Raw genomic sequence first — 15,241 nt, forward strand, 5'->3', positions numbered from 1 at the left:
TCTACCTGAAGCTTAAAATTAGAAAAGAGTGAAAATTCCTTAAGCTAATGTAAAATACAGGTAGCTAAGCTAAACTGAACTCTCTTAGAGTCCCTCTAAATGTAATGGAGAAAGAGAAGAGTTTCCAGAGAGTGATTCATCCCATTTCTCAAATTTGGGCTTCTAACTCAGATGATTCAATCTGTACAGGTGCATCATTCTTTAGATAGCTAAAAGGTCGAGGAGAGTTACGTTCCACCCTCAGTCATTACTTTTTCCTTCTATTACATAACTGTAGCTTTTTAGAATCTGTTCAGCCAAAGTTGAATTAAAGAGTTAACAACACATTGTAAGGAAATTCAGGAATCCTCTGTTCATGCCACTGATACTAATTAGTGGTGATGGACCTTCAGCCCTTCCACAAGAGGTAATTTCAGGGACTGACAAAAATACCAGTATAACATGCTTCCAGTAAATTACCAAGTGATCATGTACACATATAAATTACATTGCCCGAGTGAAAGACTGTACCATTGCAAAGAGAGCAGAGATGCATTCACTCAGGAAGACAGGCTGGCAAAGCAGCCAGCTAGACTGCTTTAATGTGTGGCAATATGACTTAGTTTGTAGAATTTGTGGTAAATCTGTGATGGCTTACGTTATTGCGTATTTTGATCTACCCTCCAGAAACAAACAGCACGACTTAGATACTTAAGAGTATCTTAGATACTTATTTTAAGAGTATCTAATATATTGAATGTCCAGTTGTTCCTGATTGAGGAGAGGTGATTCTAGGAACAAATTATTAATATGTATCCTTTAAGTTGTGAATTTAATTTTAAAAATATCATTTTTTCAAAAAGTATTCCTGGTTTTGGGGTTTGTTTGGTGTGGGTTTGTTTTTGCTAAGGGAAACGATCAACAAAAACTATTTGCTGTGTGGCAAAAATGTTTCAAGATTGCTTTATTTATTTCAACATAACAGTTTACATCTTACAATTTACTTTTCAGTATGCTTCTCTTAATATATCTGATTTAAATTTTCGTTTTTAGATCAACAGTACTGTATTCTGAGAGAAGACTCAGTGAGAAGTACTGTTCCCATTTTATAAAAGAGGCAAGGACAGATTTATATCCCAAGTCCTTTATTTTTAATATTAATTCAAGAGTAAAATTTTCAGAGAAAGACTTTGGTAGGACTGGAAATGGACCTTCCAAATTTATATCTGCACTTTGTATCATAGTATTGCCTTTCTTTTCTGTATGCCACTTAGGCTCCTAAGGGAGTAAGTGCATGCATACAGGCACAATGCAACTGTGGTCAGGTTTGGGATCTTTAGGGTTTGCCACAAAACAGTAACAGTGATAACTTACTTGCTAACAGGTCCCTCTCATTTCTTCAGGTTTTTCATCATTAACTGAAGGTGTTTAACCTATGCAGTGTGAGACTTCAGGTAGCCAGGAAGCTCACATGTCTTTGCTCCTAGGAACATGAAAAGAGTATTACCTTACTATCTGTGCAGTGCTAAGTGCTGAACACTTGGCATAAATATCCTGACAAAGATGAGCCAGCCTCTGCGTTGTCCAGGTGCTGGTTAGTACTGCACTGATAAATTACGCTTCAAGCGTCCAACTTATTTTCTCTTTGTCTTACATAAACTTGCTTACAGTTCCTTCTTATATTTCAGCAGATGGCACTATAACTTAATTTCCTTGTATGCTATCAATATCTGGACATTTAATTCAGCTTCACTGAATGTTTTTGTATTTGTAAATTTTAAACCTCAGAAGGTTATAGATAATGAAAATATATCTAATTTGTTTATATTTGTTTTCAAGGCCTTAAGTCGTTAAAATATTTGAATTTATCTGAGTTTTGGAATAGTGTAAAAATTAAGTTGATTTTGCCAAGTACTAACAAGATGAAGTATTTCCCTTTTTGCAGTTCAGATCTAGTCCTCTCTAAGGTAGAGAAAAGCCAGAATCCCAAATGTCTCTTGCATGCTTTACCCAAACCTTGTGGAAAAAAAAAAGGGCAAATATTTACTAATTGTTTACTTTTGCAGATGTAGAATGCATGCAGTGCTTCAGAAACTAAAAATCTGTCATGACATGTATGCATTACAAATTTATCTTTATTTTTCCAGTCAAACCAATTAAGACACCTTAAACTGCACACAAATGTCTTTATTAAACATTAGTTTTTATTGTGTGTAAATACACAATATAAAGGGAGATGAGGTAGTTATACCATACTTACACATCCAAGAGGTTACATTTTCTCACCAAATACTGAATGAAAAAGTAACGTGGTTCAGAACATTCTAGTTTGATGCCTTTTTGATGAGAAAAAGGTGGCAAGTGTTTGCAGCAGTTCTCAACGTTTAATATAGTTTAAAGTGTGGTACAATCCTGAGTAATACAGGATTGATTTATCTCCATAGAATCATAGAATGGTTTAGGTTGGAAGGGGTCTTGACCATGATCTAGTCCAACCCCTCTGCTGTGGGCAGGGACACCTTCCACTAGACCAGGTTGCTCAGAGCCCCATCCAGCCTGGCCTTGAACACTGCCAGGGAGGGGGCAGCCACAGCTTCTCTGGGCAACCTGTTCCATTGTCTCACCACCCTCACAGTGAAGAAGTTCTTCCTAATATCTAATCCAAATCTACCCTCCTTCAGTTTGAAACCATTATCCCTTGTCCTATCACTATTGCTCCCTGATCAAGAGCCGCTCCCCACCTTTCTTACAGACCCCCTTTAAGTACTGGAAGGCCACTATAAGGTCTCCCTGGAGCCTTCTCTTCTCCAGGCTGAACAACCCCAACTATCTCAGCCTGTCCTCATAGGTCAGCACCTCATAGGGGAGGTGCTCCAGACCCCTGATCATCTTTGTGGCGCTCCTCTGGACCCGCTCAAGCAGGTCCATGTCTTTCTTGTGCTGGGGGCCCCAGAGCTGGATGCAGTACTGCAGATGGGGTCTCAACAGAGCAGAGTAAAGGAGGAGAATCACCTCCCTCGATCTGCTGGCCACACTTCTTTTGATACAGCACAAGATGCGGTTGGCTTTCTGGGCTGTGAGCACACAGTGCTTTTCATCTACCATTCATCTTCCCCTTGTAAATCTCAATTTCATGGCATCCATGTCCTGTTAGAAGAGAGGCTGCAGAAATGTGTCCTTTGCCATATTAGTCCTATTTTCTCTTCTACCTGTGATCTTCTACAGTGTAATACTTTTGTGTATGGGTTCTTCAGTGGGTACCTTGAGCCAGCTGAGGGTTGTCTGCCTGACAGAGTCGTTTTGTCCAGCTCTGTACTTCATGGGTTATGTAGAGTGGATTTGATAGAAGAATCCAATAGCAGTAAAGTACTGGGTTAGCAGGGTATGGTATAAACATTAACAAATTCCTTTTGTGAATTTAGATAACGTTGCATGCAAATGGAAGGTATGCAACAAAGAAAGAGGTGATAAAAGCATGGCGAAACACCAGTGCATCTCACAAGGTGGATTTCGTGTAAGATAGGCACAATTAACTTCTCTTTTTCCCTTTAAGTTTTTCAAGCCTGAAACTTCTTAAAATGCAGTTGGGGCATGAGATATGCTTTTTGAAAATTTTGCTACTGTTAGACTGTGTTCAGTATAGATAGCATCATCTTTGATTTGGTACTTTAAAATAATCCAGTATTACTCTCAACCTAACCTTCAGCTATATGCTCCCCAGGGAAATTAAGATGGATTAGAGGTTTTGTGCATCTATGTTCCTTTGGTTTTCACAATGTAATGATGTGTATAAATATAAAAATCCATTGCGATTGGAAATGGACTTCTTACAACACAATTATGATCTCTACTTAATCAGCAATTTAAGATTTATTTTCTCTAGATAGAGAAATTGTGTATTTTAGAAGAACCATGCTGATTACAAAGCTATAGTAAAGGAGGTATGGTAGCCTGTAAAATAATTAAGATGCCTCTTTAACTATCTTACGATTTTTCATGCTATTTATATATGATACCAGTGTTCATCAAATACGTATTTTCCCTTACTGAGCTGGATGTATACTGACCTTGCAGTGCTCATCCTCTGTTCAAAACTCATGAAGAAGAGGGGACCAAAAGTAATACATAAATCTCAGTGCTTTTTCCTGAACCTTTCTTTCAAAACCTGTGTTCTTTTTCTCACAGTGAAAACTCACATGCAACAAGGATTAATTTCTGTTGCTGCTCGTACTGTGATAACACATCTAGTCAACCACTTAGGCCACTATCCCATGAGCGGAGGTCCTGCTATGCTAACCAGTCAAGTGTGCGAAAACAATGACAATCCATACAGTGAAAGTCCTGAGCTTTCTCCTGAACTTTTTGAGAACCCAAACCTTCAGTTCTTTGTGCTAAACAATACTTCCCTGGTGTCTTGCATACAAATCCAAGCAGAAGATGACATGCCTGGGGGAGGACTGTCTGCTGGACTTGCATCTGCTAATTCAAATGTTAGAATTATAGTGCGTGATCTATCTGGCAAATACTCGTGGGATTCAGCCATTTTATATGGACCATCATCTTTATGTGGATCTTCACAACAAACATCTTTTGCACTTTCATTGTCTCAACAAGATAAACCAGAAGATTCTCTTTCATCTTTTGAGCATGTGGAGGATGTATCTGCAAGGGATGGAATTACACTCCAAGTAAAAAGGAAATTTAGAGACACTGTGCCAACATGGGATACAATTAGGGATGAAGAAGATGCCCTTGATGAGCTCCTGCAGTATTTAGGTGTTACAAGCCCTGAATGCTTACAGAGAACTGGTGTGTCACTCAACATTCCTGCTCCTCAACCAGTCTGCATCTCAGAGAAGCAGGAAAACGATGTCATCAATGCAATTCTGAAGCAGCACACAGAAGAGAGGGAGTTTGTTGAAAAGCATTTCAATGATTTAAATATGAGGGCTATGGAGCAGGATGAGCCAACCTCACAAAAGCCTCAGTCAGCATTTTACTACTGCAGATTACTTCTCAGTATACTGGGAATGAATTCTTGGGATAAAAGGTAAAAAGAAAAGGCTCACAATTTAAGAACATTCTTATTGTGCTATTCTTACCATGTAATAATAGTTGATCATAGAGTGGGTTAAGCCAAAAATACTCCAGGCCAGCCAACAAAAGGGAGAGGGGATGTTGCAGCTAAGGGGAAAATGGCAGTTTTCTTCTGCATTTCAGCCTGTCATTTAGAGAGACAGAAAGGAGGAACCTGTTGCCTTTATTGCTATTTATATTCTTTCCTTAGAACAGTGTTGGAAGGCGAATTGAAGGAGTGATATATTTTCTACTAATCCTTTCACCAGCTGTACTAAGGGGTACTACCATGGGTAAAGAAGGCATCTTTTTTGCTTTCTTTGCTTCCCATGTATGTTCCTGAAAAAAATCATTACCTTTCTGTGCCAGAATGAGGCTCTGAAAGTGTCATACTCTCAGCTATTGTGTTGCTGGACAGTGTCCTGCTGCTTTGCTTGCTACGAGCATGCTTGCATGCAGCCTCAAAGCATTGCATCTGTGTTAGCTAATGAGAAAGATGTGTCCCCTACTATTTATTTCAACATCAGCAATGTTTGTGTCTTGTTTAGAACAACAAGAGACAAGCCATGTTCAATTACAAAAATAATGTCTCTGTGTTATTATTTTTGTGTGGATGTAGTTAGGTGTATGTCTGCATATACATGTAGGTATGTACAACTATAAGCATCCTAGAATTTAAGGGTCTTTCTGAAATCTCCTTTTGCCATAGAAAATATAAATATAAATACAAATTCTGTATTAGAAATATTTTCTTACTACAAAGGGAAATGGATATTCTGTAAAATAAAAATAATCTGTGTCACTGAGATATCACTGGAATTGGACAAAATTTTGGTGTTATAACCTTTCTTATTTGGGTCTTTAATTCCTCAATGCAGTCTGGTTTTGAACAATACTGCTGTTAAACTCATTCCATTGTGTTTTGTGGGAAACATCTTAAGCACAGTTTAAAATAAATGAAAAGTGCCTTTCCTGCTCTGACATATTGTTTTGTTTTTTCTTTAAATTGTTGCAGCTGGCTGGGTGACTAGTGAGCTATGTTCTGCTCTCTTCTGCAAGTGAGAATAGCAGAAGCTCTGTTTAATGCACTAACTCCCTAGGACAGTAGATTATGGAAATGTCTTGTCACTAAGCATATATATATATTGTGGCCTAGTAAAGTGTGCAGTTTATGTGTCAAAGGGAGTTCTGTCTGGTTTGTAGAGAAGAGATTGGTCACAGTTGGGTGTAACAGGTTGACAGAAGAAAGTGGAAAGAAGTAAAGGTGGTACTCGGGGCTGTAATGGACATAGATGATTTCCTGGAGTAAAAAAAAAATAGCGTGTATAATTTTTAAAATATATCTTAATATTTTATATAAGAAGGGACTATTGAAGAGGCAAAAGTATTTGTTGACTCTTCTTGAATGGACCTGGAAATGTTCTTGTACCATTCTTGTACTGTTCTGTATCCATCAGTGAACAGGTTATAAGAGTTACAAATTTCTCTATTTAGAAGGAGCTTTCATCTCCTGAAGAAAAATGAGAAGTTACTTCGAGAACTCAGAAATTTGGACTCAAGACAATGGTAAATTCTTTTAATGGCTGCCTACTTATTTTGTTTTAAGTGTGCTTGTATATAAATGGCTCTAATTGCATAAATGTGAGAGTTGAACTAATTTTTAAAATCGTTTTGTAAATTATTCATGGTTTTTGCACAGTATTGTAGTTCTTGGTGTTATTTGTAGAGTTAAACTCTACAGGTAGAAAATCATGAGAGAGAACAAACTTCAAAATAACTTTGAATTATGAACATTTGTATACATAACATGAAATAGTTTTAAAACTTTAGTATATCAAAGTCTCTACATTTTAAGCTTTGGCTAATTGTTTAGGTGTTTTCCAATGCTGTTAGTATTTGAAGACAAGGAATTCTAGTTAGAGTTGTAGCACAGAATTAAAAACTTTGAATTGTTTTTCTAGACGTTGAAGTAAAATTCAGTGGAGGTTTTAGAAGTGTGAGAAACCACCTTCTGTTACTCCAACATCTGACAGCAAGCTGTGAACAGAATACATTGCTGGTATTAAAGATTCTTCATTCAGTTGCATAAGCTTCATTTGCCACAGCGTTCACAAGGTGTTGTTGTTAATGGGTAATGCAGTGTCGATAATTCCTGTGTTACAGGTTTTGCTCATTTCAGGAGCCCAGCTATTCCATCAGCAATTGGTACTGCCAGCACCATCCTGCATTTTAGAAGTGATGAAAGGGGTAGATGCTGTTCATGTATAGCAAAACTTTAGGCTCTACAGAAGACTAGACTAGACTATTAAAGACAGAATGGGAATATTGAAATGTAGAAGGTATTCAGAAAGAAGCCATGTAGTTGTACTTTACTTCCGCTATCTTTTTCAGTATTTTAAAAGCCATGCTCTGTGTGTATTATTTGCATATTTTGGTTTCATATTAGTAAAGGCGCTGTCATGCAGTGACCGTTCTCTGTTTTACAGCCGAGAGACACACAAGATTGCAGTGTTTTATGTTGCCGAGGGACAAGAAGATAAACACTCCATTCTTACGAATACTGGGGGAAGTCAAGCCTATGAGGATTTTGTAGCTGGTCTTGGCTGGGAGGTATTTTTAAAAAGTTTTTATCCTAAGTTTGTTTACAGAGAAAATTACAGATTCCTTTACGTATTATAAGTCTTTTGCTCTTTAGCATTACTCACCAGTACTGAAATACACTGATTTGCAAGTAGAATGAGGAGAATAATTCTGGGTTTAATTTCGTTAGCAATACCAGCTATTTAATTTTAAGCTCTTTCAATTTCAGAAAGTTTGTCCTTTAATGTGCAGTCCTGTACTTGGCTTTCTGGACTAATGGACTGATCAGGAGATATCTTGATTTCCCTGTAAGCCTGTAAAGTGTGAAGTCCATTGAAGTGTGAGATTTGCTTAAATTTAGGAATCAAAAAAATACAAACGTGCAGCTTCTCTCATGCTCCCTTCTTCCTGCCTTCCACTGCAGGCATGGATCTGTTCCGTTCCATGTCTCTTCCAGCATTCAGAAATACTGTGATGTACTCCATCTATGTGGACCTGCAACTCTTTAGTTACTAGTTAGATACTATCATGAGGATTTCCTTTTTTGTATCCTTTCATTCTGGCCACACAGGATTAACTTCCATTGTAAATTTCAACTTGACACTGTCGCACAGAAGTACAGGAATCACTGCTGCTCCTGGCTGACTGCATAAGAAACTGCAGGTTTTCTGTTCCTCTTGTGACTCCTGTTCATCAAGAGTGTCCAGAGTGTCCATCTTACTTGTTCTTTTTCTTACTCCTTAGGTATATAAGAGCAATAAGGTATATAAGAGCAATACTAGATTAGCAGTGTGGATAATGGCTCTGACTTTTCTACAGGAACAGGGGAAAGCTGCTAGAAGCCTGGTGACTGTCACAAGCTTAGATGTTTATTTCCCACATTCCTGATTCTTCAGGAGAAAAACAAAAGTATCACATACATCCTTCAAGTATCCTTCTTCAGTGGGTTAATTCTCTTAGCCTTTATTAGCTAGATTAAAGAGTTGCTAACTTGGATTAATATTCCATGATGAGATATCTGATATTTTAACCTCTTAACATTAAATTCTGGATCCTTTATTAACGGAAAAGCAAATATATCCCATGTGGGGAGAGATTAAATTGATTCATGTCTTAGATACACCTTTCTTTAGGCATTGTTGTAAAAGTGAAATAGCACATTAAGTGCTTATTTATTTCAGTGCCAAACTATTTCCCATAGAACTAAGACTTAAACTTATTTAGAATTACCAGTTAGTTTGCTGTGTTCACAGAACAAAAACTTCTCAAGAAAATATATGGAAGGTAACAAGACAATTTAAAATTGTCTGGTGCTCACGCAGGGTTTCTTCAGAGCTCAGGTCAAGGCTGATGTAGTATTGCAGGATTTTTAAAAATCCAAAAAGACTTGTAAGTGACTACAGTCAACTAATTGGGGAATAATGCAGTAAATACTCATATAGACAACCTTTCCTCTTCTCTAACCTTATCTTCCCAGCAGCATCTGTGGTGACTGTGGAATATAGAATGCCACTACACTGCACTTGATTTCCAATCTAGTCAGCAAGACTGAGCTCTTTTAGAAAAGCCTAAATGTACTATTGTGAAAAGGGCTTTCACTTTTAAAAATTGAGTTGAAAGTGCATTTGAAAGTGTAAAGAAGGTGTTTATTACCTTTTTTTTTTTTTTTTTTTCCCCTAATGCTTCCTGGGCTTTACATCTAGGTAAATCTCACAAACCATTGCGGCTTTATGGGAGGACTGCAAAAAAACAAAAGCACTGGACTGACCACTCCATATTTTGCTACCTCGACAGTAGAAGTCATGTTCCATGTGTCAACAAGAATGCCTTCTGATTCAGATGACTCTTTAACAAAAAAGGTAGGTGTTTCTGAAAAACAGATTTTATTTTGATAATAATCCCCCAAAAAATATTCAAAGAAAATCTAATAACTTTTTTCTTAAAAAACCCATAAAATATCATAATACCTTTACTTGCTAATAGTTGGTATTTTACTGAAGTAGGTTAAGCTATATAAATTGTTTTCCCCCAATTTCTAATTTTGCCATACTAATCATTTTTGCCATCATTGCAAATGTTGACAGGATCACAAGTACAGTGGTGAAAAATTAAGGGAAGTAATGGTTTGCGTAGCAGAAAAAGCATTACATCTGAATGATGTTTTAGTACTTTGAGACTTTAAATGCCAGTTAATAAATATGTGCTGAGTACTTTCTAAGATGACTTTTTATTCACTTGAGTCACATGCTGTCTATTAACATAATTTTCCCTTCAAAAAAAGTTAAAAATATTAAGAATTCTACAATGTTTATTGTATATAAGGTGTTTTGTCTTGGAGCAGGCACAAATGCTCAACAGTGATATGATCTCTCATAGCCGTATTAAGAAAAAAATTACTTTCTGTGTTGGTATTTTTTTCTTTAGAATTTAATAAATTCCACATTAGTGATAATAAGTTACAGTCTCAAACATGTGTCCTATTATAAATGAATAATTGGCTATCATTAGACTGTCCGCCGTCCTACGTACATACGTCTTCAGATGTGCTAATCCATTCAGTAGGCACATTAATGAGCACTGGTTGAAGTGTAATATTGGAGGAACTGAAGCTGGTTGACCTCAGCATGGAGTTTAATACTTGTAATTAAATTAGACGGTAGACAGTTAGTAAAGAGAGAAATAGCCATGCCTCTGGCAAGCTTCAATTATTAATGACTTTTTTGTTCTTTGTATTCAACTTGAAGAAAAAAATATTATTGTTATTGTTATTATTATAGACTGACTATGAGTTCTAGCTTCTCACTGTCGCATCTTAGGTTGGTTGGTTTGGTGAGGTTTTTTTAAAACTAAAAAATGTTTTTTCTTGTATGCCTATGGTGCTGGGTCCTTTCTGTTTTCTTGATTTCCTGAAGTAGAGCCAGGGTAATATTTATGTTGTTAAATGGTTTATGAAAGTGATTTAATAGTAAAAATAACTAATTTTAAGATTGTTGCTATTGTTCTAGTATAGAATTAGAGCATTAAAAAATGTTGACAAGGGGGAGAAGATGGGTTGCAGTGAAAATTAATTAATAGTAAATAATTTGCAAATGCTGTTGACTTCAGAACACAGAGGCAAGATCTCATGTCTGTTTCCAGGAGCACCCTGAATCTACATATAGCTGTTCCTGCCAGGCAAGGTTCAGTGCTGGTCTAGGGCTCTTTTGTTTCAGCTTGTGAAAATGGTGTCAGCTGGACTTTTTAACAACTCCAGTTTGCCCCAGGCCTATTTCTCTCCTGCTGTACCCACAGTCTCACTCATCAGTAATCTGAAATATTTGAGCACTGTATGGATATGTAGAGTGTATCAAAAGATTTGGGTTATATTTGTAACTTAGCTGTTGATGGGCTGTTTTATCAAGCTACATTATTTCTTTGTGACTTTCTTTCCTGTTCTTCCTCAGTGTGTGTTTTTGTCTTCTTTTTAAGCCAAATTTCCCCATGAATGGAGGCTTGTGAGACTGCCTTTATGTCCCCTCTCCCTTCCCTAACACCTTTTGGCCTGTTTCAGGCGCATTTAATAGGGCCATGTCTCACAGGTGTTAATGTCATGTTATGTTTAATGAAGATAGACAAAGTAAAGGAGATAGAGTGAGAGAGACTCTTAGAGACTCCTACTCAGCAGGTAAAGACGGCATGGGGAGAAGCATTAGACATCAAGGAACCAGCGCCAGAGAGAGATGCTATGAAAGTCATACCAAACTTGAGGAAAGTATCAAGTGAAGTTTTCATCTTGTGAGAAACCAGCAAGTGGTATCAGGAGACATGAGTAGGAAAAAAGGCTTATTTTACTAGTTCTACAACTACTTGTGCTGTTTAGACTGGACACATCAGCAAAAGGAATGTGTTTTATGAGATGCTGTCCAGCTCACACACACTATAGGGGACCTTGAAATCATCTGAGAGCTAACAGTTACAACTGTTCTGAGTGCATGTATTGTTCACAACCTCCAGAGAATCTTGAGTTTTGAGCTTCTCTACAGGTCTTTAATGTACTTTCTTTGTCTGTTTCATTCAATGGGAGAAAAACAAGCAAACTTGCAGTAGCTGGCTTAGAACTGCTTCTTGTTTTTATATTGTAAATGTGCCTAGAGGTGCATGATAGGTTCATCTTATAAATGGAAATTAAATTAAATTAAAACAAAACTTCTTCCTGCCAGTCGAGCCACTACAAAATCAAGATTCTGCTGTTTCAGAGGCTAAGCCAATTTTAAATTTATTTTCCATCAGTCCTACAGAGTAGTAAATAAAACTTTTAAGTGTCTTGAATACCTCTGAAGCATTTCCTTCTGAAGATATGAACAAGAGCAAGGAAAGTCGTGGATTTAGGGAGAACAGATTAAAATCTTCTGAATGTGTAAAGGAACTTAACATTGAAATGCATGTGTTAATAATATTAATAAAATAGGTATTTAATTTACAAATAATAAATCAAAGATTTAATGCTGATAATGCAATCCATTTTGGTTTTCTTAGAATTAAAGGTTAGAGTAAAAAGTATTTACACTACGTTTACAACAGCAAACTTGCAAAGAAAATATCAGGATTGAATGAAACTGTGAAGTCTCTCAGTGCACAGAGTGAGAAAGCTCATGTATGTGGCTCTACAGCTTAGCACCTGTCTAGCTCCTCCTTCCTTAGCTTGATAAAGGAGTGTAGGTGAGAAAATTATGCACAAGATATGTAAATAAAAAACATTAATATTGTTAATGATTGGAGTAGTGATTCATCTTGGGCTTTTGGTGTATGACATGATTCTAGGTTATGTGTGACATTGTCCTAACCGTATAAAAGATTTGTAGCTCCCAGTATTTATAGCTATTTTTTTTGTGGTGGTATTAACGTGTGTTGTGAATTTGAAGGTTTATTGACATAAATTATTACTACAAATTTTTTTGAGTTACAATTAAATACATATGTTGCTTTAAAAAAAGAAACAAAAAAACATCACAAAACAACAAACACTATAGTTGTTGAAACAAAGTTTTGTGAAAAATTCACCTAGAGGTACACGTGCTGTGCTGCTTACATTTAGTGGGTAAAAGTAGCTGCATAAAGCCATTACTTCAGATGTTTCTGCTCCCTCTATTCTTTTTATAATGGACACTTTCATTTTTGAAGAAGAAAAAAGTTGGGGCTAGCTGTTGTATCATAAGAAAATATAATAGCCTTTTTTCTCCCTCCTTTAGGTAAGTGGGTATTAGAAATTACAGTAATTTTGGCAAGAGTTCAAGGGTTAATGCAACAGATAAATAAAAGGAATTTTCTGTAAATTGAGCCCTGCATTATTTCACTTGTCTTGCCTTTCCAAACCTAACTCATTTAATTTTAAAAAGTAAATACTTAAATTCTTCCTGACAGTGTGCTTTGCTTTTACTATCGTTTATTACTTCAATTATACTTGGTATCACTTAGAACAATCTGCCATTTGGAAATTTCAGTATAGCCTGCAGCTTAGTATTAAGTCTGGCTGCTATTGTAACTTGTACAGCATATGACACTAATGTATCAAAATTAGATTTGATCATCCCTCCTGGTTATATTTATTTCACGTTTCTTTTGTATTCAGTTAACATAAATGTATTAGGAGAGCTGACACATGATGATGGCTATAGAGTAAGAATATTTTAAAGTATTTTGAGTTAAATTTGAAATTTCAGGTAACCTCACAGTTGGTCATTTTTATATATTTGTTTTAATGGAGTAGAGTTTCAAAGCAAGCCTAAAAAAATCTGTTTGTCGCTGACATCTCCTCAGGGCTGTCTTCCTGACAGCTCAGGTTCAAAATGGCTAAAGCAGAGCTGTTAATCTCTTTCTCATTGCCACCTTTCAGGATCACCACGGATAACATGACCATTGTGCCTGTCACTTGCGCCTGTAGCCTGAAATCATCTTTAATTTGGTCCACTTCCTGGGTTCTGACATTCAGTCTGTGCTTAAGACTCTGTTCTTGTTTCTACATAACATTTCTTGCAACATAGCCTTTCCATACACACAGTTAAAATTTATTGACTATATCCTAAACTGTTGTTTTGATTGCTGAACCTTCCTTTGTCTGGCTTTGACACTTTCATTCTTGAAGAATGCTGCTATAAAAGACATTTTTGTAATCTTTAACACTTTTGTACAGTTTCTTTGCATTTATCCATCTCCATTTTGTGTCTTGCCTAATGCTTAGCTAATAAACTCTGGAGCAGTTTGATCTGCATTTATGCAGTACTTAGCATTTTAGAATATTGGTGTGTAACCTGTAGTTCCAGGTGTTTCATCTATAGTGTATTACTGCTTACTTGAAGTAGGGATTTTTATTATTTATATTATTGCTGTGCCTTACGTCTCTAATAAAGATTTGCACTTTGTTTTGCTTACTGTGATTTATGCACATATGAAGTTGTAAATTTAGGAAGACAAGGTCAGGAAATGAATGTGAAGATGTAGTGGCTTACACAACTGGTGATGAGTATTGAGTAACCATTGACACAGATTTCAGTCTTTGCATGTGTACTTTCTGTGTGCGCCAAATCTGATTCTGTTAGATCATATTGCGACCACACCTCCTTCTAGGGAAACCATGTTGCTGTCTACCCTTTAGGTTTGAATAAGCAGAGGTGCTCGTAGCTCAGTATCTTTATCTCACTCGTGTCCAGGACACTGACTTCTGAGATGCTTCCAATTCAATATAAAGACATAAAGAATCCAGATTAAACTTGCAAGAGGTCAGACTCTGTCTCTTCTGTGGTGTAATAATTACAATGAATGACAGATTCTCCAAGTGTTTACTGTGCTTGCAGGAGAGCTTTCTCATGGAGCACTGCTCTATTTCAGGGTCCTTCAATAGGGAAGTGAGAAATGAAGAAGAAAAAATGAAATTCTTCTTTCTAAAAAGTTTATGCAAACCTAGCAGACCTTGGAAAGCTTTTCAAGACAAATTCAGGTATTTGGATCTATTCCATAAATCAAATGTTGTTGATGAGTCAAGCTTCCACTATTCAAGCTTTCTCATAAGCTTTGCTTGCTGACCAAGGTGAGGACATCTGAAAGAAGCAATGAGCGCTGTGTCAGTGTCAGAGCTTCTTCTGATCTACTCTTGAAAAAGGAACAGAATGACTTATCCAGAACTTAATTATTCTCCAAACATAAAAATGAAATCAGCACCCATTCTTGTTTACTTGTCTGTTATTTTTGTCAGTATTCTACCTCCTGTAATGGAAACAAGGCATTGGTCATAGCTTTGGTCTTGAGTACTTTAGATCTGGTTATACACCAGCATTTACACCTTATACCATCATCCACCCACCTGCACCATCTGATTTTGACTTTCAATCCATTATATGTCACAGAGATGCCATTCTACAGTGTACTTAAACTGGATCTTTGCCAAATCATTCTTGATAGTAATCATGAGGTGAAATACACCTGACAGGACTTGGAACTCCTTGGAATAATCTGATTACTTTTCCTTTTCATCTGAAGAAGTTAGTGCTTTTAGCCTGAAATGTATCCATTCACCTCTATGGGGGTATAAAGCAAACTTCAAAATTGGAGAGAAAAGTTACTAATGGCTTCG

The 15,241-nt window shown here is 36.6% G+C and overlaps 1 protein-coding gene across 7 annotated transcripts in view; it reads left to right on the plus strand.

Moving 5' to 3' along the window:
* The window catches only part of RALGAPA1 (Ral GTPase activating protein catalytic subunit alpha 1), a 133,266-nt gene that overhangs the window by 82,351 nt on the left and 35,674 nt on the right, over nt 1-15,241 (plus strand). For all 7 annotated transcript variants that reach the window (XM_086463241.1, XM_086463240.1, XM_086463238.1 and 4 more), the window contains 4 exons: nt 4,165-5,029; nt 6,550-6,621; nt 7,542-7,665; nt 9,339-9,494. In XM_086463241.1, coding sequence (XP_086319367.1) covers nt 4,165-5,029; nt 6,550-6,621; nt 7,542-7,665; nt 9,339-9,494 — 1,217 coding nt within the window. The remainder of the gene's footprint in view (nt 1-4,164; nt 5,030-6,549; nt 6,622-7,541; nt 7,666-9,338; nt 9,495-15,241) is intronic.

The sequence above is a fragment of the Leptosomus discolor genome, chromosome 3 (assembly GCF_034619465.1).
Source record: "Leptosomus discolor isolate bLepDis1 chromosome 3, bLepDis1.hap2, whole genome shotgun sequence".
NCBI lineage: Eukaryota > Metazoa > Chordata > Aves > Leptosomiformes > Leptosomidae > Leptosomus > Leptosomus discolor.